Genomic DNA, 27,262 nt, shown 5'->3' on the forward strand with positions numbered 1-27,262 from the left:
CTCATTAAATTTTCGTCTATTTTCAATATAGCGTAAATAAATTCTATGATGTATTGCGCAAAAAATAATGAGATCTGATGTAGCTTTAAAGTTAACTGAATCATCAACAAATGGATGCATTCACACTTGCGCTACTTCACCTTCTAATTGCAACACATAGTGGGCAGCTTTGGTGACGTCCCACATGGAGTTCTCTAGAGCATTTAGGCAAGAAGTCAGGTCGACATTCACAACATTTTGTAGCTTAACGATCTTAATAGCTTTCATAACATCCCAATCTGACTGGTCAAGAGCTTGAAGACATTTGTCGGTTGGAATCTACATTCAATAGAAGAAGAGAACATGATATACTTCATTTATTACAATGTGTGTTTGCACACATTGCCATGAGAATTACAACACATTTTATATGGTATTTTGATGTCTCGACTGAATTTTCAAAAACTAAACAGAAAACAGGCGTTTAAATGTACATAATTACCAATAAAGTTCAGATTCAATTAAACAACGCTAACAGCGATTTAAATAGTATTTTTTTCAAATACTACAACTTTGTAATTAATATTGAATAAAACATTATTTAAGTTCGTTTAGGCAATGCTTCCAACGTATATATGTACAGGGTGTTTCCTCATAAGTTGATACTCCCCCCCCCCTAGATCGTTTATTAAAAAAAAAAATGTGAAAGTGACCAACACAAAAGTTGATTAATTTTACTGATTTTTTTTTTAATTTCACTTTAAATAGAGGATGACTTAAATTTACCACCATCTATTGACCGAAAAAACCCAGAAACCTAAATAGGCGTCTTTTACTGATTATTATCACGGTCACTAATTAACCACAACATCATTTATCTGTAACGTTTTGAATATATTGGTTAGGATTAATATTAATATCGTGAACTGCATCCACTATTTTAAGGCGTCTAACTAGATTCCCATACACAATATTCTTTAAATAACCCCAGAGAAAAGAATCAAGAGGCGTTAGGTTGGGGCTATTTGGAGGCCCGTTTATAGGACCCGCTCGTCCAATCCAGATATCAACATTATCATTTAAAAAAAGTGCTACCAGGCGAGCGTCATGGGATGGAGGGAGCGCCTTGTCGAATTTCGAGGCTACCTACTTTGATTTGTTGCTATTTATAATTTTTAAATCGTAATATAGGAAAAACGGCTAATACAAATATAGGCAAAATATATAGAGTGCTTCATTAAAAATACTTTATGTCAAATTTTGACATTTCCGTGTTTTATACATTTGTAGTTTTGTTTTAAATTCAAATTTAAAAAAAATGTTTGAAGTTTAAAAAAATATTTGTGTTGGTGACTTGCACAATTTTCTAAATACACGATCTAGGGGGTGTCAACTTATGAGGAAACACCCTGTACATATATAAAAATGTGACAATAACAAAATCACCTGAATCAGATGATATGTTTCTAGTTCTTCTTCTAAAATAATAGAACATTTGAAAGAAAATAGACAGTACACTTATATTATATCACATTACGCATGCATATTTTGCCTTGAGGTTCTCTGAACATTTGAATACAGAGTCTCTCTTTAATTAGAAAAACTACAAAACACTTACATCTTTTCCTAGGACTTTGGACATAATTCGAACTTCGTCTGAATCATTACCTCTAGTTCTGGAACTGGGCTTTGCATTGGCAAATTTCAGTAGATCTTCGCAACTTACGTGATGCATCTGCACCTATGAATAATACATTATTTGAAACTTAGTGAGTTTGAGTAGATTTAAATCGTTTTTATATTCCATTCCCCAGTAGAGAACGGCAATCGATAGATTTAAACCAACTCGACTAGCCCGTTTAATTTGTCGATAATTCTCATTTATTTTCCTGACTGCGAGTATTTGTTATGATTTTCTTATCTTTCCTCAGTCTCAGTCAAAGTGTGAAGTAAAAATTTTGAGCATCGTTTATCTCATTACGTTTCGGCGAGACAACAGCGCCATTATCAGATTTAAAATTTACACAAACTATAAACACCAATTCACTATTAAAACATGTTGTATAAAAACTATAATTTATAGTGTTAAAATATTCATCAGTTTTTGAGGTAGACCTTTATGTAGAGATAGAAGTTTAGGTAGACCTATATGTAAGGTAAACGTGTATTTTACAACGTAAATCGCACATTTTACTTCATTATAGGGCAACAGTGAATCAAATAATAGTTATTTACGTAACCAGTAGGACATGAATATTATTAACCGCCGTGGTTCGAGTCGTGTAATCACTTAGGTGCGTAAGTGCACAGTGTGTGCGAGTAATATAATATCCTACATGTTACGTACAATGTTTTATCTACAACTATAACGATTATTTGAGTATAAATAATAAGTTATAAAACTGAATACAGAACAACGCCAATGAAAATTTAGCATCGGAATAATTGTCAAAGTTGTGTATAAAGGTACACATTTTATAATGAGTTCAAGCGATGGTCTGCCATCTGATATTGAAAACGAAGCTTTTAATGTTGTTTCGGATCTTGAGCCTGGGAAATCACGGAAGAAATACCAAGAATCTTTTGATCGATACCAGAAATGGTGCAGTGGAGCAAAGACAGCAACAAATTAAGCAAAAGCAAAGTGTTTGGATCTTTCGTTCACTGCAGCATTCCTGGTACCGATTAAAAGCTTCTTGGTTTTTATTTCTTCCGTGATTTATCTGGCACAAGATCCGAAACAACATAAAAAGCTTCGTTCTCAATATCAGATTGCAGATCATCGCTTGAACTCATTTTAAAATGTGCAATTTTAAGACACAACTTTGACAATGATCGACAGATTTATTACCGCACTAGTATAATTTGAAAAAGCACTAGAGCGGTAATAAACATCATTATGACATTTGAAAGAGTGCCAAATCATAGTCATTATATAACAGTCGTAGGTAGATAAAATGATTGTTCTAATCCGCATTTAATTTTTTTCGAGTTCAGGCAAAGTCGGTATGGTTTTCTCCAAATAAAAGTGAACTGCAAATGCACGAACCCATTTCGATTGTTTAAGGTTCTTTCAAAAATTACGATTCAAGAAAATTTTATCAATATACATATATATTTTATAATAAATCAATATTGTATCCAAATACCAAACAGTGCTCTAATTGATAGACATATGCTTACCTTGTCATCTTCTCCTTTAAAATCCACACCATCAACCACATCATGATCGGAGTGAATTTCGTCTAATGCATTAAGATTGGATGCAATTTCTTCTTCGAAATGCAACGAATCTGGATTCTTTTCAGCAATTTGAACCATATTATTTGAATATAAGGGCTCCGCGTTCGACTGATTGGCAAACGGATCTGTTACACCGTGACTAGGTGGAGAAACTGTATTGACCTAGGAAATTAGACTATGTGATTCATACTGATTAAAATTTTATAAATATATATGTTTTTTTCAGATCGATGGAAGAAAATCAACAAACTTTTAAATGTCCGAATAGGTTACCTTATCGAGAGTTCGTTGTAAACTCGAAGGAGGGATTATCAACGGATGCTTTCTAGTATGCCTGGGTTTAGACGTTAAAAGTGTTTTATTTCTATCTCGTGGCGGCAAAGGAATCGGATTTTCATCTTTTGATGATTCGCTTTGCACCCTGGGTCGAGTTGCTGAATTGCTGGGCATTGTACTCGCTGCTGTAGATCTCGGTAATGTTGGAAATCCTAGAATGATTTTGAAATTAAATTTTCTCCTAACACTTCAATTATCTTGCTGTAAATCTTCGCAATTGATCAACTAGACAGCCAAATTATATTTGAAATATTAATGAATATTAAAACTAGTGGGTTTTTCCGGTTTTTAGGCCGTCGTAAAATAGAATCTCCTGGAAACAGGAATAAATTCCACTCCTCGACGGACCTCTTTTGATTAATGAATATTACCTGTTTTGTCCTGAGAACTCTCTGAGAGTGAACTCCTAAGGGATCCGCCTAGTCTAGTTGGCAGAGTACTACTAGCTACACTTGTCGATCTTGTCCTACTGCCTATGACTGGCTGACCAGACCGCAGCATTCTTAATGGATTTGTTACCATTAGCTAAACAATCAAGTAATTAAAAAAACTAGTTTAAATTAGAAAGCATTTTTAGCAATAAAAATTCGGTTTATGGACATGAAAAATACAGGGTGATTTACAAGCTTATAGACACAGAGCAGGAGTGTGTAGAGGACCTCAAAACAAGTCAAGGTGCCATTTAAGTTTTTTTTCTCAGGCCCATGGTGAACGAGATACAGGATATTTTGTACAAATTTTGAACGTAGGCTACTGTTCAGACCCTTTACCCGTAGGTAAGCCAACTGGTTGCGTACAGGGCGGTTTTTTTCTAGAAGCATACTCCATTTTTATCCTCCGAACGTTTTTGTGGTGCTCCACTGACTCCGACCGAACAAATTTTTGAATTTATTGTTCAATTTAAGATTTTTTTTTATCTCTTGCAGTTTTTTTCGAGTTTTTTGCACAAACATAAGTCCATGTAGAGTTTCTGTACGCAACCTTGTAAAAACCATCCTGTACGCCACCAGTTGGCTTATGGTCCTCTACACACCCCTGCTCTGTGTCGATATCGTTGTGAATCACCCTGTATATTCAATACTCTTACAATAAAATATATAATATTGCATGTTATCAAGAGAAACTTACCTGACTAACTTCGGGAGTGGGACTCTCGACCAATCCCTGGTAGGCCATCTGTTTCTCCTCTGTGAACGTAGACTGGAGAGGGAAAAACGAACGTAAAATAAACCAAAAAAGGGAAACGAAAAGAAATAAAGCAAAATGAAAAGAGATGGTAAACACATAAAATTAGCGGTGTCAATAATTCTCGTAAATTGGATTACATATAAAAATCCATTAATCGCTTAGCTAATTTTGTGTATGTATATTTGATTAAGGATGGATTAACACTGTTTCATATCAATATGTCTATAAAGGACATACAATACATAGTTACATTAAACTTTGAATACATGTGTAAAATTGAAACATTACTCACTATAGAAATATAAAATCCTAAACACCAAAATACAAAGATCATTACCATTCACGTACAACACTTTAAAAAAAGTGTGTGGAATAAAAACTATATCCAATGGTATGGCAATAAGTTCCAATAGTTTTAGAAACAATATCAAGTAAAGTAAAAAAAAATTAACCAAAAAAGATACTGAATTATTTCAGAAATTATAAAATGGAATCGCTGGAGCTACTGTTTGCCAATTTCTTGCATCGCGATACTGATGTGGGACTAAGTCCACTTAAAATACTGCTTGAGGGAGGAGGAGATCTACCAAATAGCTTGAGACTAAACTGAGGTCTTAAAAATGGGTTTGTGGACTTATTTATCATTTCCGATCGGATGCTCGTATTGGAACATGAGAATTTCGACAATCTTCGACGTCGCCGCCAGTCAAAATCCACAGATCCCACCGAAATGCAGTCACTATCACTTGAGCTAGATTCATACACTTGCGGATTGTATGACTGACGGCGCCTGTTACGTTCCCTTATACTTCTGCTATTCTTTCTAGGAATATTTTCATGAACATCACTGAAGGAAAGGATTCTAGGACGCTCATAAATATGCTTCTCTTTAGGTCTACCTATTAGTGGATCTTCAATTGAGTCTCTTTTGTAATAAACATAAGACGACTCAAAATATTGGGATGAGTTCACGTGAAAAGATTGTCGATTTGAATGAGATTCGCGAAAACTTTGAGACTCTCGAGCTTCTCTGGTAAATGGACTTGCAAAGCCGTAACTCTTTCTGGTAACACCTTCCGATTTAGTCAAGTCTCTCTTTCTTGGAATATTCCTAACACCATAATCAACAGTTCTATCATAGTTCTCATCAAAACTTGAATTTTGGAACCGGTTTCCAACAAACGGTGCCATATTATGACTTCCTTTCAAAATAGCACTTTCTGTACCTTCCTCTTTATTAGACGTTAAACTTCTGCAAGAGCTGTGTGGAATTCTGTGGATTGATGGAAAGGGTTTTGATAATAATTCTCTAGACCTGGCAAAGTAAAATTCCGCAGAAGCTTTGTCCCAGAGTGGAAGGCGAAGAGTGGAAGGAGACTCTTCAAGCGAGGAATGGGAGCTTTTTAACTTCTAAAGGTTTTCGGTGTTTTCAGTGATAATTGTTTGCAATTAGATTTGAGCGTAGTGAAGTGAAAAAAATTATCAGAAAGAAACGGTTGGAAAGGTAGAATGGAAAACCAAAGTAACAAAGCAAAAAATATATAATAATAAAAAGATAGTGAAGTGTTCAGATGTAAAATTAGAAATAAATAAACGCAATATAGAGGAAAAAGGAAAAGGAGAGATAAAATTGTGTTAGTATGTGTGGTAATACATTGCAACAACTGATTCTTTGTGTTTTCTGAACAAAAGGTTTCATGTCATTATGGGGTTAGATGCGTTTGCTTTTTTGATAATAAAAATTTGTAATTTCCTTAATTGAATAAATTGATCATTTGTCAGAACCAAGTTATGAAACATGATTAAAATTTCATATTGATTCGTTCAGAAAACTGGTTTGTTGCAATTGTGCTAATTTAGACTCGAAATACCATCCGGTCAATATGACCTATTTTCACCAACCGGTCAAAATCACCGAATGACTTGTGCTTGCAAAGTATTAAATATAATTCAATAAATTTATTGTAAAATTGTAAAAAATAGAATCGTTTACAAAAAATAATATTTATTTCTTACATTTATTGTAAACACAGATTGTTTTTCTTGCAATATTTTAGTAAAAATATAAGAAATTAAATTATAAAAAAGTAACAAGTTATTAAGAATATTTTTTTGTCAATATTCAGATTTTATTTTTCTCGACGCAATACGTACAAAATGATATTGTTTTGAATATACATTTACCACATACATATCTTGTACAACCACCACAGATATTCTTCATTTTATTTTCATTACATAAACCTTTCTGGCAAGTTTTTTGTGTTTGTGGTCTTTCAGGGCCGTTCTATAAATCAGTACAGTTTTGTAGCTCAAATGGATTCCTATTTTGTGCAGAAGGTTCTGTTGCCAATTGAGACAAAAAGCTTTTTATAAAAAAAATTTCTCCTGTATATTCTCCATATAATATCCATGAAATGCATGCTGCTATGTCTAGGATATTGAAGAATACCTGAAGAGGCTTTCGAGACCCTGATTTTGTGCTGTACTTTATAGCCATTTGGCCGATTACGCATATCCCGTATTTCGTTTAAAAACTATATATATCTCGTCAAACCAAAATATATGCAGAATATACTAATTTTGGTGAATTCTCAAAATTTTGGTAAATCCCCTAAAATTTTCTATAATCTTATAATACTGAAAGTAGACGTGTCTTTTGAAAATTTATTTAACGATCAAAATGACCGGTTGCTATATTTACGTATGTCGCATACGTAACTGAAGAAATATGGGGGAGGGGAAAAGAAGAAATATATGGTGTTAATGACATATATTTAGAAAAAGTCATGACATATTCAAAAAATATTGAGAAGGGTTTTACATAAAAGTCTTGTGAAGAATTTTTGAAATCGGTTATATTGACCGGTTGGTAGTTCTGGTGTTAACTCAAATTAGCTTTATAGAAATATCAAATATTTCATTGCGTACAAGATTGCCAATCAATAGAGTTGATTTGGTTTTGATCTGCTGCTGAAACACTTCCTGTTTAAATCATAATTAATTTAACACACTTTTTACTTTTATAATTTTTACAAAATATTATTTTATGAATAAACGAAGAACCGCCGGGGGTACATTTAAATTATTTTCTAACGTACTGGGTGTTCCAATTACTAGATTCAACCCAAAGTTGCATTTTTTAAATGGAATACCCTGCATCCCTAATACACTGCATATTATTGTTATTAGAGTCGGCGATCGAAGTAAATATCAGTTTTATTAAGGTTTATCATGCTTAAAGCTTACGGTTTCTGAGATATTCGGAGTTTTGTGAAAATAAAGATCTTTTTTTTTTAGTTTAAATTCCCAACACCCATTTCGCATTTCGAACAAAAATGTTACCTTGTGGCTACTAATCGACTCCGTTATACAAGATGTCCCAAAATTATGTTGAAAAATGGCACGTTTTGAACGGTAATAACTTGCTTAATTTAAATGGAACACCCTGCATTTTATGACGGGAACAGATGAAAAATTTACTATTCTATTGAATGCTATAACGGTATCAGATACCTAATTCTTCAGGTTTTCATGGAAATCGCATATTTTCAGGATTCATGCCGATATTATCAAATTTAATATTTCATCCAGTCACCTATCGCAATTTTACAGGTCTAAAATATTTATCTTAAAATTATTTCAAGTGGGCAGTTCATTGTTTCTATGCAATCTTGTTTTGTTAGTAGTTTTTTACAAAACAAACATAAAAATGAAAGTTTACTCTCAAGCAGAATGAATTGATATGATTTTTATTTTATTTTATTAATTGGTCTTTAATTTTTCCAAGGGAAAATGAGCAATAATTGCTTGAACACACCATTTTGTTTGAAACACTCTGTATGCTTTGCTCGTATAATAGTGTAATAGTACTTACTGCGGGGAATGCTGAGTGTTTCATAGAATAGTACCTAATTTTAATTTTATTTCTATTTTAAATAGTATGCCATATTTAACGCATCAATCCTAAAAATATGATATTTTTATGAAAACCTCAGGAGTTTGATATAGGAAACCTTTATAGTATTCAATAGAAAATTCGATTTTTCTGCTGTTCTTGTCACAACGTATAGGGTGATCCATTTAAATTAAGCTAGCTATTAGCAGCCAAAAAGTGCAATTGTTTCGAACAAAAAACACAATTTTGAAACACCCTATATATTTTAGTCTAATTTTCAATAATTTGTCACACAACTGCATCTATTGATAGCCGCAAGATTTAATTTGGATTAGAAACTCGAAATAGGTGTTGAGAATTTAAACTTAAGAAAAAAGATCTTCGTTATTATGAAATTCCAAAAATATCAGAAACTCTGAGATTTAACTAAGATAAACCTTAATAGAACTCACTTTATTGCGATCGTAGACACTAATAACATAATTTACAGGGCATTCCATTTAAAAAATGCAACTTTGGGACTAGTAATTAGGACCCCCTGTACATTCGAAAATAATTTTAAACTGTACCCTCAAAAGGGTCTCCATTCCCTCAACAATCGTTCGTGTCATAATCTGAATAACCCTGTAAAATACTCAGCTTAATTGAAAATTGGTATATAATAAGTTTCAAACAGCTCCTCAAAGCTGATTAACATTTAATACTATCTTTACGTACTGTTCAAAACATTATCATAGCTCAGGTCTTCATTAAAACAACTGACATTGATTGGCGAACCTTGCAATTAGCTCATCATTAATTACGAAATAATGCAAACCTTACCTGAATGTCACCAGTTGATAAAGCTTCTTCTGAAAAGTTTCGCCGCGTCTCGTGATGTTTGTCAGAATCATGTACCGAAGGAAACTTGAAGCTAAATGAACTTTTCTTTTTGCTCGGAGAAGCAGGGGTTGTGGGTGCTGGTGCAGATAAAGATCTGCAATACATTGAATATATTTTAGAACAAGGTTTTTTAATTACTAGGCTAAACTAATACTTTGTATTAAGTACAAATTAACATAGAACTGAAAAAAGCGCAACAGAAACCATCGATCTATAGACTGGATTGTTAACTTGTTTAAAATAAGAACTAACGACGTTCCTTGTGGTGTGTACAAATAATTCTCATATAAAATGTTAAAATTTAATAAACACTTCTACCTTGTGGTCATTTCGTTTGCAAGAGCTATAGCGGAATCAATATGTTTCTCGTCATGAGCTGATATTGGCTTTACGGTAGCTTGTTTCTTCGGTTTAGCGTTCATTTTCTCGCGAAGTTCATTGCTTCGGTTTGACCTGAAATAAAGGAAAACGACTAATATACAGAAAAATTAAATAGGGCTATTAAACGCAGTAATCTCGGTATCCGACACAAGACTTCAAGCTTCAATATTACACGCAGCAAGGAAGGCAAACTACATTACAAAGTCGACAATTTATAACTTGTGTCCCAAGAAACCGAACTGCTAATTTAAAAATGAAGAAAAATATGTCCTTACCCTTCATGATCAAGACTCTGATTTTGATTACCCAAACTGCTAAACATCATTTCCATTTCAGCCATAAGTGATGGACCTTAAATTGCAAAATATATGGTTATTTTCCTCTTAGAAAACAACAGAATGGCATATGCCTCTTTTTGCATTTGATTTCTAATGACTAATGTTGATGACAACATGCAGAGACGTACCTAAATCTAAATGAGGACTATTGTTTGTTTCTTCATCGCTAATTTCATGATATGCGTGATCCTGTAAAGGAGCAGGAGTAAGAGCACAATCCCCTTCTAACAGAGGAGCTGCTTCCAAATCTTTATGAGGCCTATATGGAGCTACTACTTGTGTTGGTACACTACCATACTAGGAAAAAATACATTGATTCATAGTACAGTATCATCATAATAAAAGCCATATTCACTTACATTCCCTTTAGAACATCCCAAAAAACTCAGATCACCAAAATATGCTCCATCAAGTCCCACATGACTAGTATGTTTTAAATCATTCTGAGGGGCGCTGATCATCTCACTTTTCAATTTTCTGCGAGCTGAAGATCGTGTCGAATCCATACCAGCGCGCATAAAAGATGAACTAGGTAAATCACTGCCTAGGTAAGCCACCACATTTATGGGATCAAATACTCCTGTTTTACCACTAGCAGTTGCGCCTTTCCAAAGCGGATTATGAGTTCTAAAACGAATATTTAATTCCAATTCATGATGCGTACTATTTAAAGCGCACGTAACTTACTTTTTGTCAAGAACTGTAATAATGTCTCCCACTCGAAAAGTAAGCAGATGATGACCTTCGTTATAAGTAATCTTTGCTAGAACTTGTTCAGGTCTACATTCAGCCAATATTGGGCCTGAAAAACGTTGTTTACTAATAGTTTCGCTTTTTTATAAGACGGCTACATAAAAAAAATAGTACGATTTTCGAGTTTTATAAATTAATACCTGCAACAATTCTGAAAATTTTAATTTATCTTACCTATATCAGCAAAACGCGGTCTTTGAGCAGGCTCATGCCTCCAACAATCCAACATTAAATTATAATGGTCGAGAGGACAACAATCTGGCTGCTCAAGTCTCTGAAAATTGGGTTCATCTATGGCCTCCAAAATTTGTTGGCCTATATTGGAACAATAAGATAGAATACAAGAGGAAAAGTACTCAAATTGGGAAGTTAATAACATACCTGTTAAGGCTGCCCAAGGTTGAAATCCATAAGAAAACATCTCCCACAAAGTAACACCAAACGCCCATACATCACTAGCTGTTGTAAATCGTAAATAACTTATACATTCTGGAGCACACCACGCTGGAATAAATTCAAAACTGAAGGTGTTATGATGAAATTTAAAGCTGGGAATGTAGTTGAACTTACCTATAGGTAATTTTAAATTGACGTTGAAATTAGTCTGATAGTAGTCTTTTCCTTGACCTAAGGCACGGCTCAGTCCGAAATCCGAGATTTTAACTTTATTTTTAGAAAATACCAAAATATTTCTTGCAGCCAAATCCCTGCAAATTAAAAAAAATGATAGACATAATTGTTTTTTAAACCTGTCTATTGATCAATGGATGTCGAATGATTAGAAATCATATTAAAAATTTTATTGAGTAGTGCAGTTTGTGCGGTAAAAATTGAAACAGTTTTTTCACCAAAGAAAGTAACAAGTAAAGAAAACCAGGGGTTGATATGTGTTGAAGAGGTAGTGCCTTTGCTTCGGGTTGACTGGGCAATCAGGGCTGAGTGATGCGCCATTGCCTTAACAAAGGTTTAAGGAGAAAAATTAAGATCAATTTAAAACATGAAAGGCAAAAACTGGTGTCCTCGTAAAAAATAATGAAATATGTAGAATACATTCTACAAAATGAAGACGAGTAGGTACAGAACGAATCTTCAAAACATTCTCACACAAGATATGGAAAACTTTTCTGAAGTAAGCCAGCTTACTAACTACGTATCAGAGAGCATTAAGAAGGCTGTTGAGAAAACTCTTCCAGTTAATAGGAAAACTACAGCGAATAATAAAATCGCTGAGGATATAAAAAAACTTATTGCACATAGAAATAAACATAAAATATCCATGACACGCGATGGACTAAGGGAAAGAAACAAACTTATCAAGAACCGATGTCTTCAAGTATAGCGAGAGGGTAATAAAGGAAGTGATAGAAAACAACAAAAGAGGACCAAGAGTATTTAGAAAAAGGGAATTTAGCTAGGGAAATCCGAAATAACATCATTAAAAGAGGAAAATGGAAATAAACCCAAGACAAGAACCGAAATTCTTAAGTATTTAAAACGATTTTATGAGGACCTATACTCCTCAAAAGTGAAACCTAGCGATAAAACAGATAAGAGAGCCAAATTAACTAAGCACCACACCGAAGATCTCCCACACATAAGCAAATATGAAATTAAAACTGGACTCAAAAAAATGAAAAATAGCAAAGCACCAGATCCGGATGATATAATAATCGATGATGTCAAGATGGGAGGCCGAAAACTATTGGGATATCTAGAAAAACTTTTCAATGATTGCTTAGATAAAGGTGAAATACTTCAAGCATGAAAAAAAACGCGAACGTGATTATCATCTGTAAGAAAGGGGACAAGGAAGATATTAAAAACTACAGGCCGGTCTCACTGCTGTCTCATACCTACAAGCTCCTGACAAGAACAATAACGAAGTTACCAGCAAGCTTAACGCTTGTAAATTTGTGCCCTTAAGCATATCGCTTGTAAATTAGAATTCCCTAAAAAAAACCTTAAACTCGTCACTGAATGTCCAAACATTTTTATAGGCATAAAACTCGAGCAAAAATTTGCTTGCTTTATACTAAAGACATATAAATACATACAGTTTTAATTAGATCATAGAAAAGAGAAACACACAATATAATAATTGATGCGATTATTATTAAATTTGTAAGCAAAATGTATGCAGGTCATCAGACTTCCACGCAAAACATATTCAAGGTTTGTATAATGTTTGTAATTCAACGTTTATAAGTTCCCTTTTATATCACTCAGATTAACATTTAATGCAAATTAAATCTACGGTCATTGTCGCTGAATTTAAAAAGATAGTTGCTTTTGTTAAAAACGAAGGTAGTTACTAGAAAATAGCTATGGTTGGAGTGAATATCTTCTAGAATGCTACCTTTTTAAATAAATGAACTGTTGGAATGACGAAATACGAAACCTGATTATATGCCTATCAAAGAACAAATAGTGCAAACAATGTATATGATTGTACATATTAACAAACTCACCTATGAATCAGTCTGTTTGCTTCAAGATACTGCATACCATCACATATTTGATATGCAAAATCACACAAAGTTAACACAGGAAAACTTGACCTCAAAGAAGGCTCTTTTAAACATTCTAACAATGACCTAGAAATAACAAATATGTTACGGCTATCGAGAAGATACATGTACAAGTAATAATGCAAAAAAATTGTAATGAAAAGTGTCAGATTTGTATGGAAATATTTGCACAGTGTAATTACAATATACTCGAGAGCTTTTATGATGTTTGGCTAATGCTTGTTCTACAAAATCAAAAAGTTTAAATATATACATTTTGTATGTAATGAAGCTAAAACACGTGGTTCATGTGCATTACCTGTCAATAGATATTTTATTCAGAATTATAATATTTTAAAAATCAAATACGATATTGCGTCATTAAATACTAGTTTAAACAGGTGATTACCTATATTGTTAGCTGTTGAAATATTTGCGATTAATCTTGCTTTGCCTAGATATGTTTGATAGGAAACTATTGTATGAATCATGTCAATTTACCTTAATGGAGCCAGTTCAGTGACTAACATTAAGCTGCCCTCGATATTTGGAAGCACAACCCCAAAAAACCTGACTATGTTTGGATGGTCTATATTGTGCATTATGGACGCTTCTTTTAAAAATTCCACCATATTGCTCTGCATTCTATCTCTAGATAGACATTTAACAGCTACCTGAATTCTTTCTCCTGAAAACTGCATTAGCAAACAAATATCCCGATGCATTTCAGAAATGTTACCTTCGTTACACCAGACACCCTGCTGAACAACACCAAATTCACCCATTCCAAGCTCTTTGTTGATTGTAATACTTGCAGCGGGAATTATGTGTTTACTAGAAACCTTAGGCGACTTAGATACAGTAAGGGTATCTTGATTCAGTAAAAGGTTTACATCAGTAACTAAAAATTGTCAACATTTTTTTAATGATAACACCGTATATCAGGAGGAACATTATTTTGGTTAATAACAAAATAACAAAAACTGACCTGTGTTTTCTTGCTTTTTATGACTTAACAATTTTTTGAATTTTGATAAATAATTATGAGGAAAGTGTTTTTCATAGTACTTCCTCAAACGCCTCATTTCTGGCTTGGACATTCCTATGTCTACCAAGTCACTTTCTGTTGTAAACTTGAGCTGGGAAGGGTGAGTAATTTTTAAAGTATTCCTTAAAACGATTTGATGTTAAACAAATGATTATTCACTCTAGAGGTCTGAGCTCTTACTTAAAGCTGTTGAAATAATGTTGCAGTTCTGCTTCTACGAGAAACTCGTAAAGTCCTGGTCCTTTTTTCACTGCCATATTTCCGACTTCTACGAAAATATACAATTGCATCAAAGTTTTGTTAAATTTGTATTATTAAATTGAAATTTAAAAAATTCAATTAAACTTAAATTTATACGTCAAGGGGACCAGATAATACTAATTTGTTTCTTTTATTGAATAATTGAATCATTTTAGGCGTTTTCTGTGCGCTGACTTGTAGTTCGCCTATAAACTAACCCGGTAGTAAAATACCAATATAGGCAAATAATGTTAATTGACACATTGTGGGAATAAAAGCAGTTTCCATGATCCTTGTAGAGGCATAAACGATGCATACATAGATCCTGATAAACATACTAAGAAAGTAATTGCAAACTGTTGACAAACTGGAAATAATTGAATGGTTAAAGAAACAATAAAATATTTGTGTAGATATAGAAAAATGATGATAATTTTAATAACTTTGTTGAGATTGATGAAAATGTAACAACTACTTAAATTATTAACGGATGGTCATATCATCGAATCAGGCTCAACAGATAATTACATACAGGGTGTCCCACCGGGAACCGACGCGATCGATATCTGGCAAACTATAGTTAGGAGATATTTGAAAATTGGACAGTGTGCCCAAGCCATTGAGGGCAAGCGATCTAAAATATTTTCAAGATGGCCACACTTCCGGTTATACCGGAAGTAGGTATCAACTTGCTTATTTTAAATGGAACACCCTATATATTATTAAATTTTTGAATTCTACTCCAAATTCTAAACATATTTCATGTTGCAACCACTCGAATAATGGCAAAACAAATAAACAATCCGTTTTTCCTATAAGGGAATATCTTCTACTTAATTTGAGTCGCATTTCTTGTTGAGAAGGACTTACGTTAATGGCATTTCGACAAATTTTTATAAGTATTAATACAAAGTGTTTAGAAAAATAAGTTTCAAAATGGCGTTTTGAACCGCTCGAAATCAATTTTTTCAAATAGAAACTCCCATTTTTCAAAACTTTACCTTATTCAGTATTAAAAATAAGGGTAAGGTTGTGTAAAGCTGTCTATTCCAAAAGTGCTTAGTTTTCGAACTATTGTCAAGTTAATGTTTTCATATGGCAATTTTGTAGCATCTTATTTTAAATACTGTCATTCTTAGTTGTGATGACGAAAGTTACCATTTGTAATACAGCCAAATGCCAAAGGAATGCTTACAGATGTCAGTTACCCTTTGAAAATAATTAATAATTATGCCCGGAAGCTTAAATTATACATACGAAGATTGGCCATCTTAAAAATATTTTAGACCGCTTGCTCCCAATGACTTTAGCACACCCTCCAATTTTCAAATTTCTCCTAATTACAGTTTGCCAGATATCGATCGCGGCGTTTCTGTATAGACCTATTATTTTGCTCATACACTTTTCTTGTAACCATGTAATTTTTTTATATTTTCTTGACAAAATGCAGGTTTTGCATTTCTTAAAGCAACAATTCTTAATAATTTTTGGTATTTTATTAGTATCAAAAATGAAAAAATGACGGCGATTATACAAACAAGATTGAGTCTAACAACAAAGTTGTTTGTAAGCTCCTTGAATCAAAGAAATAATGCAGAAAATCACCGAAATTCGCAACGAAAGATGCTACCGAGGACATTTGACAACATTAATTTTTGACCTAGACGAGCGCAAACTACAATAATTCATTATTTTCTAAAATCACAAACTTAAGACTTAGTTTAATTTCGTGTATGTGCACAGGAGTGTAAGTATAAATCAAATATTTAATAATCAAGAGTATAATAAAGCTTTTTTTAAATTTATTTATAAAAATATATAAATATACCTCAAAGTCATTAGGGTGGTAAAGACATAAAGACAAGCATGTGTTGCTTAATAAACATATGTTCGGAAACAAAACTAGCTGTTCGAGAAGAAATTGTTGAATTTTATAGAGAAACTGTTATTTAAATGGGCCAAAAACGCTCTTAGTTTTAGCCGATTTTAATGAAATGTTCAGTTAATCTCGAATGAAACTAGGCGTCTTTTGACCATCAACAAACTAGTCTATTCAATCAATTGCATCAGTTTGAAGAATTATGACAAGCTGTATTAAAAAGTTTCCTTACTGCACAACAAGTTATTCTATGAGTAATTTTGTTTGTCGAAAATAAGGCCATATGTGAAAACTTTTCAAGTGGCAAAAACGTTGCCTGCTTATTTGCTTCACTAAAAAAATAAGAAAGTTGTGAAAACCCAGTGTTATTTCTGCATAAAACTAGCTGCTGCTCTATGAGCGCCATCCCAAGAACATTGTATCAATTGTAATTGATCCAGAAGATGTTTGATTTGGTTAGCAGCAAATTGTGAAACTTTCATTTACTTTTACATATTAATAAAAATACGAGTTTTTTGTCGAAATTCAGCACTGTGTGAACACTATTCATTTTAAGACAGATTTTTATAAAGCAAGAAACGTCTGTTTTGACCTCCAGCATCCGTAAGCGTATAATGCTAAATGTAATTAATTATAAAATAAATAAAGTGCATACCCATTTTTTTATCTTGTATCAGAATAGAACACAGGGACCAACACAGGGATTATAATTAATTAATGCATGGAATTCACTTATTGCCAAATTCCGCCAACATACACATTTCAGGTACCATGTTTAGTCAGATGTTGTTTATGAAAATTAAACTACTGATAAGAAATAGAAAACAAATTATTGATAAAATTCATCATATAAATATGTTGTTTGACAAGTTCCCCTACCCCCACTGGCGAGGTTTATGTACTCTTCTTCTCTCATTTATTTCTTGCAATTCAAACATTTTCTTTCATCAATTTGCCCGTTTATCAAAGTCTTTTGGGGAATAAATTTTGATATCTGTTTGAATTAGTTTCAACATATTAATACTATAACACATGTTTAATTGAGATTGTCATTGATATGGATTGTTATCGATAATTCCACAGCTTGTCGATAGTTCTTACTAGCACCACTTGACAGCTGTTTCAAGTTGCATAACCTCACTTGTTCCCTCTGTTGAGCTGGGGAATTTTACGATTGTTTGCCCTACAGATTATTTGTATCAGAATGATTCGTAGTGTCGGCAATCTGCTCAGGACATTGGCATGCCACAATGATTATATGCTGTTAAATTCCGTTAGATCTATCGGGACTAGTGTGTCCTTATTCCGTGATGTGGTAGACCGAAAGGAGATGCTTAAGGCGCTTCCAGCAATCGACGAAGGAACTGCAGGAGAAAAGTCCGCAGCCGTGGATACCCTGAGCCATGGACAGAACATTTTCCCTACCTGCGATTCGGAAAACCGACTCTTTGGAGGCATTCCCTTCAAAAATCTGCCGATTATTAATATTCGTGTGTCCCATAACAATACCATCTTCAGTTTTACTGATGCTAAAGGCGTGCCGTCACTTATCAGGTCTTGTGGAATTGAAGGTTTTAAGAACACCCGAAAAGGCACCAACATTGCTGCACAAACCACCGCAATTACGTTTGGTAAAAAAACATTGGAAAGAGGAGTTAAAACGGTTCGAGTAAGAGTGCGTGGTCTAGGACCTGGAAGACTGGCCTCTATCAAAGGCTTGCAAATGGCTGGAGTTGATATTGTTTCAATCACAGACAGTACCAGAGTTTCATGGACGCCTTTAAGGCCTAGAAAGCAAAGAAAACTGTAGATATATTATTTGTTAAATATCTAGTAATTCATGTCGATTTGTTGTGGACAAATATACCTTTTGAATTTATTTGATTGCTCATTTCAGTCATACTCAGTTACTACATGTTGGTGTTTGTTTCATTGTTACTCTATGTTGGGCTTCAAAGACAAGAATTTCTTCGGAATTGATGATCCTAAGAAGAAATCATGTAAGTGAAATAGTGCAGATCTCTAGGTTTGCCATTAGCTTAGCTCGGCCAGCTAAACCCAGCTGATGAGATCTAATAGGTTGGTTGGCGCACCTCGAGATTCGCACTATTTTACTTACATGTTGGCTTCAAAGTATACATTATTTGTATCGAATTAAGTGCGAACTATTGGAGATGTAGTTTTGGTTTAAAGAACAAAGCAAATAATATTTTTCGCTGGTTGTGATGGTGAATAAATAAAATTTTAATTTTAAAAATAATAAAAAAACACTTATTTTTAAATGGAATTTGCTGTATATTATTGCATAAAATCGAAATTAATTTTTTTGAGCAAGTTCCTACTTATTTTTTTAGGTATTTTATTATAAATATACTTGGCTTTAACTTTCAATGAAAATAAAAGACTATTTAAGCAGATAACACTCAATTTAACAGAAATTAAAATTAATATCGCTGCGAATGCTTAAGCGAATCTATATTTAATTTATGAATTATAAAATTTATTTTTGCTTTGTCCAATTTTTTTTAGGAGAAATATAAATTATCGTTGTTTTAATTATCTGGACTTTAGGAGCTGGAAGAACAGTAATAATCTGCCTAACGTTAACCGTCACCTCCATAGGCACTAAAACGTTTGTTAACACCCAGGTCACGTAACTTTAATCCAATCACTTACTTCTTTTAAGTTTGTATAAATGTTTTCAACAGAACAGAGATACACATATGTAGTTGAGTTTCTTTTACCCACTGCAAACCGGCCCAAGTCTCCTTCTTTATTGTTACATATTTCTTTAATCATATTATCACAGTCGATTTCTCCACTTCGGTCTTCTTGATGATGATGATTATTTTATTTTCATATGAATAATGATTTTTCTTTTTTATTCGTTATCTCAGTTTTTTGAATAATTTATTCAGGCTAGAGTCTCGCTTGAAGGCGATTGTGGATCGACCTTATATAGCGGAACTTGTGCTGGGCAATTATTAGGTCTGAATCTTGTCAGAAGTAACCTGTATTACCGATTTAAAATATGATTCTCTTTCCATATGAATCTTTGATGCCTCATCCGCTTCACTTTGATCAGGATTTAGAACTTCTTACTTTTTTCTAACTGCATTTGATATTGTAGTTCGGTTCAGAAATGGTTGGTCCAATAATTGACCATCAAATGCTCCAATGCTCCAACCATGGTCGAAAACTGGTTGCAACAACTGAATCGTCATCTAACTTATAATTAAATTGAACTATTTTTTCATAATTTTTTTCATAATATCAAAAATTTCATCTTTAATATAGAGATCCTCACCCTAATATGGACCGATGATACGTGAGATGGATGTAGAAAATGTTTTTTTAGCAATTCTGTAACACGCTCTTCTGAAGAAATGACGCAAATTCTGAATGTTCCAAATCCATAGAACAATTCTGTAGAAATGTGCATAATTTGCACATTTTCTGAAAAGTTGTACGTTTTAGAATTTTTATTGAAGTTTCGATGATTCCCTGTCCATGTGTTTTTCCAAAAGTTGTTAAATTTGATCACATTTTTTCATTTCAATATGCATAAAAACTCTTTCTACTTTGATGTCCCACTGTGGGGTCATTGCCTCCGATGTAGGGATCAAACTTTTGCTTTCAATCACAAAGCATTACCTATAAAATGATAATACTGGAATTGATTTTGTATAAAAATATATTTTATTGTACGCTTAATCTACAAACAAGTTTCAAAATATCACAGTTTCAACTTACTTTAGCAAAATATATATATTTAATCGTAAATCTAGAAATACTCTATAATAAATAGTGTTCATATGTATAACAATACCTGATTTGAAAATAAATAATGTAGTCTAAGAAATACTAGTAATGTGTAAAAACAATAACAACCATATTAAGTTTTTAGATTCTTTAGAACATTGGCCTACTTACATATTTGGGAATAGAATGAGATTCAATTTATTTAATTTTTTTTAAAAGACCGAATTAATTGAAAAGAAAATACACAAGCTACAAACTACATTAATTAATTAAATATACTTCTTTCTCTTTTGTGTATATCTTTTTTTTGCACATAAAATCACATTTTTTCGGTTAATTTTGTTCTCAATAAATAAGCACTTTTTCCAATAATGACAAATTTAACACATTCGCAATCAACCTATAATAAGCATGGTAAATAATTTATGCGGTCAGAAAACATGAAGCTTAAGCACGAAGAAACCGCTAATGCGAAGCCAGGTATTAAAAATTGAAGAATCACGTCGGATTAAATAAAGCACGTTTGAAAGCACAATTTTAATCGACTTTCATTGCGTTTTTGACGGAATCGTAAATTGAAAGCGTAACTTTTGCCTTTGTGTTGGAAAACTTGTTGATTTGAAAATAAATCTGAAAGGTTTAATGTCTATTAAATACACAATTGAAGCAATCGATGTAAAGTAAACAAAATTAGTCCTAAACAAACCACAGACATTTATAACTATTTGTATTCTCATAATATTAACTGATTTATATAATTAATTCGGACACTAGGAAGAATTGTTGTCTACAGAACTTAAACTCTCAGTTTTTGCCAAGTCCAATTTGTCCTTTAGAATGCACTTCTTGTAGTGCGTCCTCATATTGCTACTTTGAGAAAATGCCAATCCACAGTTTTCACATTTGTATGGTTTCAGTCCGGTATGAAAATTCATGTGTGTTTTCAAGTGGTGCTTTTTTGTAAAACTTTTTGGGCACGCGTTGCATGCGTATGGTTTTACACCTAAAATGAGTAAATAACATTAAATAGTTAAAAAGGAATTTTTGGCATCATTATACGATTAAAGAAATAAATAACAGTAACAAATAACATGAAAAAACTAAATATACAGGGTCTCCAAAGTGTCATCCCGCCCCAGTTCAAAAATATTTCATTAAACATTCAAAAATGTTTAACACATTTATTATCCGCATACTTTTTAATGCATACTTCTTTAAGAGTATTCATTATAATAATCTAAAAGTTTAATCTTAAAATTTAAATAGACCATGGAAAAATTAAATAGGAAAAATTAAGATATCTGGAAATACTGTCAAAAAACCTAATTCTAAATTGAATACTACCCTGAAGGCAGATAAATCTCCGCATCAAAAGTTTATTTATAGTAATGTTGTAAAAACAAGAAGTTAATATGCAAAGAAAAAAACACGAGATAAACTTTCATATCAGTACAAAAATGGTTGGGAAAGCCGTCTACAAACATTCAAAAATTCACGTAGACTGCAATTTAAAGAAAACTAGTTTACATATAATATTTTACTAAATACTCTGTCTACTCAGCTTAGACGATATTTGTATTTCTTTTCGATCGGAATATAGTAACAATTAGAATATTCTAAAGAGGTTGTCTTACACTAAACAACTCTCGGTCTATAATTAAAATTGTTTTTATTCGGACTATCATGTACTTTTTTTTTTGAACCGCTACCTAAAGTAAGTCTTAAAGTCTTAGTTTTTATTTATTATTACTCCGCCTATACAGGGTGACCATTTTCTGAATCTTTGTTTGGGTAACTTCTACATTTTTAAAGATAGAGAATCCGTTAAATGGGCAAAATTGGGCAGAATTCGATTGCCTATTATTACCGTTTTCAAAATGTAGGTACCCGACTTAGTTCCTGAAATATCTTGAAAAGACAAGAAATCAACAGTTTTTTAATTATCACATATTTCGTAAACTGCTTAACTTAGAAAAAAAGTTAAAATTGCCTTTGGTAGAACTTTTTGCGTTGAATCCAATAAACTAGCACTCGTTGTCATAGTCAACTTGATTTACGAGATAAAAAATAAACTTAAGTTTATTTAAATGGTAATCATAGTTGGCTATGGGCTTTTTAATATCCTTATTTTTTTCTGAATTTAACGATATAACTGTTTGTATGTTTATCTCTTCTTTTAACCGTAAAAATTCAAAAGAACATTAAAAATGTGTAGTACGCTCTGGAAACAAGAAATTTGATGATGGCAGTTTAGTAATAAAATTATTGTCCATTCTTTTATAATCAGAATTTAAATAGCGAAAGATATTTACACTTTTTACCAAATGAACTTGAAGATTCGCGAGCTGTATGTGAAGATGCCAAAAAATCCCTGGGAGTAAACGGAAGTCAATTTGAACGTTTACTTTAAACGATTCATTATTGTTTTGGGCTTTCTGTGATAATATAGTTCTTGTTTCCATAGCCTACTACATATTTTTTATCTTCTTTTGAAGTTTTACGGCAACAAAAAGAGAAAAACATGTAAAAAATTATATCGTTAAATTCATAAAAAAATAAGGATTTTAAAAGGCCCCCAGCCAACTATGATTACCATTTAAAAAAACATAACTTTATTTTTTATCTCGTAAATTAAGTTGACTATTACAACGGGTGCTAATTTATTGGATTCAACGCAAAAAGTTGTACTAAGGGCAGTTTTAACTTTTTTCTATGTTAAGCAGTTTACGAAATATGTAATAATTAAAAAAGTGTTGATTTCTTGTCTTTTCAGGATATTTCAGGAACCAAGTCGGGTACCTAAATTTTGAAAACGCTAATGAGTAGCCAATCAAATTCTGCCCAATTTTGCCCATTTAACGGATTCTCTATCTTTAAAAATGTAGAAGTTACCCATACAAAGATTCAGAAAATGGCCACCCTGTATAAACTAGATTTTCCGTATGCCTGAAAATTGTGAATCCTTATAATCCGAAAAGCAAATAATTATTCGTTCTATTAAACAATACGTGTTTCGCTTGGCATGAGTTACTCTGCTTGGTGTTTTTAAACAGAAATATAAAAATGTGTGTAACTGTCGACCTTATATCGAGCTTCCATATTTAAATTTTAAAATTATTTAGTTATACGGCCAATTTTAAGTCAAATGCTTGTTAAAAACTTAATTAATTATTCCCCATAACAGTTACAAACTTAAAAGTAAAATATAACTTGGTTACCTGTATGCAATCGAGTATGTAAGCTCATATTTGACCTATCTGCAAATGTTTTTCCACATTCAGGGCAGGAATATGGTCGCTCCCCTGTATGAACTCTTTGGTGTTGTTTCAGAAGCATTTTTCTGGAAAAGCTTTTTCCACAAGTTGGACAATTGTGTGGTTTTAAACCTGAAATAACAATTAAAATATTTTTCAATTATCATATTATTAGGGGTACTTAAGGACCTTTATTTCATTAGCTTTCATCACCAATATTTCAGCAGGTATTTCAATTGATCTTACACAATCCATCAACTACCTAAATACTAGTTATTATCAGTTAAATCTCTATAGTTTCTGCATATCCATATAAAATTGTGAAAATATCATTGTTTACGTTAGTTTAACGTCTACCCATTATTAACAGTGGCAGTATCTATGCATATTAGTATACAGAACTATACGGTGTGTCCCGACAATAGGATGGACCGAAAAGCCTTGCTATTGGTCTTAAAAATTAGGATTTTTTGTTTTTTCCCCTTTTTTCATAGTCCAGATGTAATAGAAATACCATCGATTTTCTTAGTTTCAATGTAATTTTCGCATTTTTTCGTTTTTAATTCTACATGCAATTATAAGTATTTTATATATCTTACGAGTGAATATTGAAGTTTTAACAAAAAGCAAATTAACAAAAATGTTAGTGTCAAAATACTTAATTCGTCTTGATTAACGGTATTTCTATCTGTGTTTTCGAAGATGTTGCAAAACTCGATTTATTTAGTAAAATTCATAATTTAATTTACGATGTGTTTTAGCAAATCCACCAAGTTTGTATGTTCTAACAAATGTATGTATTTTTTCTAACATTTGGATTTGTTGCATAGTAGATAATTAATCCGATTTATTAAGATAAAACAATTAACTGTTTAATTTTTAAACAGCTTTGACATCGGTGTAGAATACATAGTCAGTTATAATTAAGTGTACACACTTTTACAATAGAACCAAAATCAAAAAATCCTTCAATACGAAAATACAGTGTTGATTCAAGTGAATTTATTGACAAAATTTATTAAAATATTCAAAGCAAGTACATAAACATATAGAAATAGTAGAACCTCTTGCACGTTTTCTTATGTGTAACGAATCGTTTTCGTTTTAGCAATGGCGTTCTTAAGAGCAGGGCATGTGTACAAATATTTGTTAAGAAAAAAAAACACCTTACAGTTTTTCTAAACATAGGAAAAGTGTGGGTTATGTTCCAATTTATTTAGAGGACAAATAATCTCTTGCATTTGTTTGTTCGACCACACGTTTTCGATTTTAAAAAATTAATTCTTAATGAGTGAGTTATACGGATTTATTGAAATAAATTGCTATTTAGTATTAAACAATTAAACTTGAAACTAAACTGAAGCAAATTTTTAAGGCTATACGTTTACCCGTAAGAGCATACGAATTTCCGTGCATTTTTGGCAGTGAATTACAGAAAATCTACTTCATGTATTTGATTCAAATTTGAAAAATTGGATAGATGCTATTCTCTAGAATAGCGGTTCTCAAACTTTTTTGGCGACGGAACCCTTTTAAAGAACCAAATTTTTAACAGAGCCCGAAACCCTCACTAAACTAAAAGTAAAACGGATTTTATATATTGCATAGTGCATTGGTCATTAATAAGCTTGCAAAAAACCGTTTTTTGGAATGAAGTGAAAATTGGTAGGCAGCCATAATCGGCTGCCGCAAGTCTAAATATAGTTTTTTTGAAAATGGCGACGCTTCCGGAAACATCGGAAATCTTGGCGATATCTTGGCTTTTTTAAATGGAAAGTCCCTATTTTGATTTCATATTTGTATTCAGCATTAAATTTTGAGTCCATTTGCCAACACTTATCTGTCATAGTTTTTGACATATGTCACATTTATTGCAAAAAACAGGGATGCAGAGGTTTATTTGCAAAAACATAACTCCTAAATCATATCTATTTTTTATTCAATTTTCAAAGGTTTTGGCCGAAATTTTGCACTGATTCTGCCACTTTTGTTATTCGTGCGTTTGTTGCGGTGTTTCAAAGTTGACAATAAAAAAATGCCTGCATTACGATTTCTGATAAAGAATTCAAATTTACGGATTACTTCTATAGCCAACTACTTGATAAGAAAGCAATAATATTTCTTCCAAAGAATGCCAATAACTCATAAAGGGCTTTAGAGGAACTTACACAATGCTAATAAAAGTGGACTTAAAATTCAATTTTACCTCTATTTTTGGAGTCAGAAAAAGTAGTTGCCATTTGAAAAAGTAAAGTTTTTGTCATTTTTTTTTATTCTCAACTTTGGAAAATCGCAACAGAAGCAAGATAACAAAATTATCAGAATCAACGCAGAATGTCTACTTTTTTAGCAAATCATTTTCGGACTTTGGTTAATTTTTTTACATTATTTTATTTGATCATGTATTCTACTGTAAAAGTCTGAACATCTAATTATGACTCGCCCTGTATAATAAAAATGGTAGTAAACTGCAATTATTGTGTTAAAAAAKATTTTTTGAATMTTATAACTGAKGGCAAATGTTTCATAATACTAATTYWTKCACTATTTCATAATACTAAATTTGAAACTACAAAAACTGATCGTGAATGGCAAATACKCAGAAATTTCGAGTTTAACATTTTTTACGGTTAATCCTCGGCGTGYTTAAGATAAATATCGGAAGATTTGTTTGGCAGAGCATTCCTCGGATAYTCAGGAAGCWCAATTGAAAGMCATCACGTCCGCATTTAGAACTGGCTCYTGAGGCTTGAAACGAATCAAGACGCAATTTGCTTAACATTGGGGCGATTAGGCAAATTTTTACGGTTTAAATATTTAATCACTATAYCAATCAATTCTAGGTGGCAGATACGGTAWCGCAGATTTTCAGRAACGTAAATGTTTYATATTTTATTAWAGTGAAAAGTGTAACATATTATTTATGCTCTTGTTCGTACTACGTTAATTTAAACGGATGAAATTATATAAACATTTTACATCTTACCAACACCACCATTAAAGCCTTGGGCAGAAAATCAAAGCGCATTGCATTGTGAAATTGAAGGATGACTCACTTAATCATTTCAAGCTTGTAGAAGATTTATTGAAAACTAATTCTAAGCAGCATTGGATGATTACTAATCAGTTATTTTTTGATGGGCTTCTCGTTGTCTCGATTTAATTCCACAAGTTATTTTCAGAAGAACGCCTCTTTACGCCAATCTCATTACAACAAAAGATGATATRRAAAATTATTTAAGAAAAGTGACTCATTTAATCTCCGGAAAATAATACTACAATGCTTAAAAGTAATAATKTAAGGTACTTGTTTGAYTTTAGATATCAAACTTTGATTTARGGAAAACAAGAATGCAGAAAACTGAGTGTGAAATGTAATAAAAATATGCGGAAAATTACGGATTTCMAAATATGTTTATTATGTTGTATCTGTATAAAATAAAACTTAATTACCAAWAYTTATGCTCGTATAGCATAGTCGATCGTCCAGGTACATTCTGTATAAGCACGATAATTTCAAAGTATTCAGTGAAAATTTCATTAGCAACTGTGTTTCAAAGGTTAGTCAGTTTTG

The 27,262-nt window shown here is 32.3% G+C and overlaps 3 protein-coding genes across 4 annotated transcripts; 1 reads left to right on the forward strand and 2 right to left on the reverse strand.

Moving 5' to 3' along the window:
• Position 1: 1 nt before the first annotated feature.
• On the reverse strand, positions 2-17,574 carry LOC109533569 (activated Cdc42 kinase-like). Of its 2 annotated transcripts, XM_019898913.2 has the most exons (21): positions 17,328-17,571; positions 14,734-14,821; positions 14,494-14,675; positions 14,245-14,406; positions 14,007-14,193; positions 13,467-13,592; positions 11,569-11,705; positions 11,380-11,502; positions 11,173-11,313; positions 10,933-11,047; positions 10,605-10,872; positions 10,374-10,542; positions 10,183-10,258; positions 9,845-9,979; positions 9,467-9,620; positions 4,687-4,758; positions 3,930-4,083; positions 3,496-3,710; positions 3,163-3,384; positions 1,598-1,720; positions 2-318 (listed from the first exon to the last, which is right to left on the reverse strand). In XM_019898913.2, the coding sequence occupies exons 1-21, from the start codon at positions 17,329-17,331 to the stop codon at positions 121-123; spliced, it is 3,051 nt and encodes a 1,016-aa protein (XP_019754472.2). In that variant the 5' UTR covers positions 17,332-17,571; the 3' UTR covers positions 2-120. The 2 variants fall into 2 exon arrangements, with proteins under 2 accessions (XP_019754472.2, XP_048520398.1); XM_048664441.1 differs by lacking the exons at positions 2-318; positions 1,598-1,720; positions 3,163-3,384; ... (1 more) ...; positions 3,930-4,083; positions 4,687-4,758 and adding an exon at positions 4,802-6,156 and having other exon boundaries at positions 17,328-17,574.
• A 204-nt stretch (positions 17,575-17,778) lies between these two features.
• LOC125503708 (28S ribosomal protein S11, mitochondrial-like) lies at positions 17,779-18,551 on the forward strand. The gene has a single exon (XM_048664442.1). It carries the CDS (start codon positions 17,877-17,879, stop codon positions 18,480-18,482), a length of 606 nt encoding a protein of 201 aa, XP_048520399.1. The 5' UTR covers positions 17,779-17,876; the 3' UTR covers positions 18,483-18,551.
• Positions 18,552-21,067: 2,516 nt separating this feature from the next.
• Positions 21,068-23,820, reverse strand: LOC125503709 (protein krueppel-like; the record flags this gene model as incomplete). Its single annotated transcript, XM_048664443.1, has 2 exons — positions 21,068-21,437; positions 23,653-23,820. Coding segments are annotated over 2 exons (401 nt in total), but the record flags the coding sequence as incomplete, so codon positions are not given.
• Between the last annotated feature and the right edge of the window lie 3,442 nt (positions 23,821-27,262).

Source organism: Dendroctonus ponderosae, unplaced genomic scaffold (assembly GCF_020466585.1).
Source record: "Dendroctonus ponderosae isolate FM_Combo_2020 unplaced genomic scaffold, Dpon_F_20191213v2 Dpon_F_20191213_259, whole genome shotgun sequence".
Lineage (NCBI taxonomy): Eukaryota > Metazoa > Arthropoda > Insecta > Coleoptera > Curculionidae > Dendroctonus > Dendroctonus ponderosae.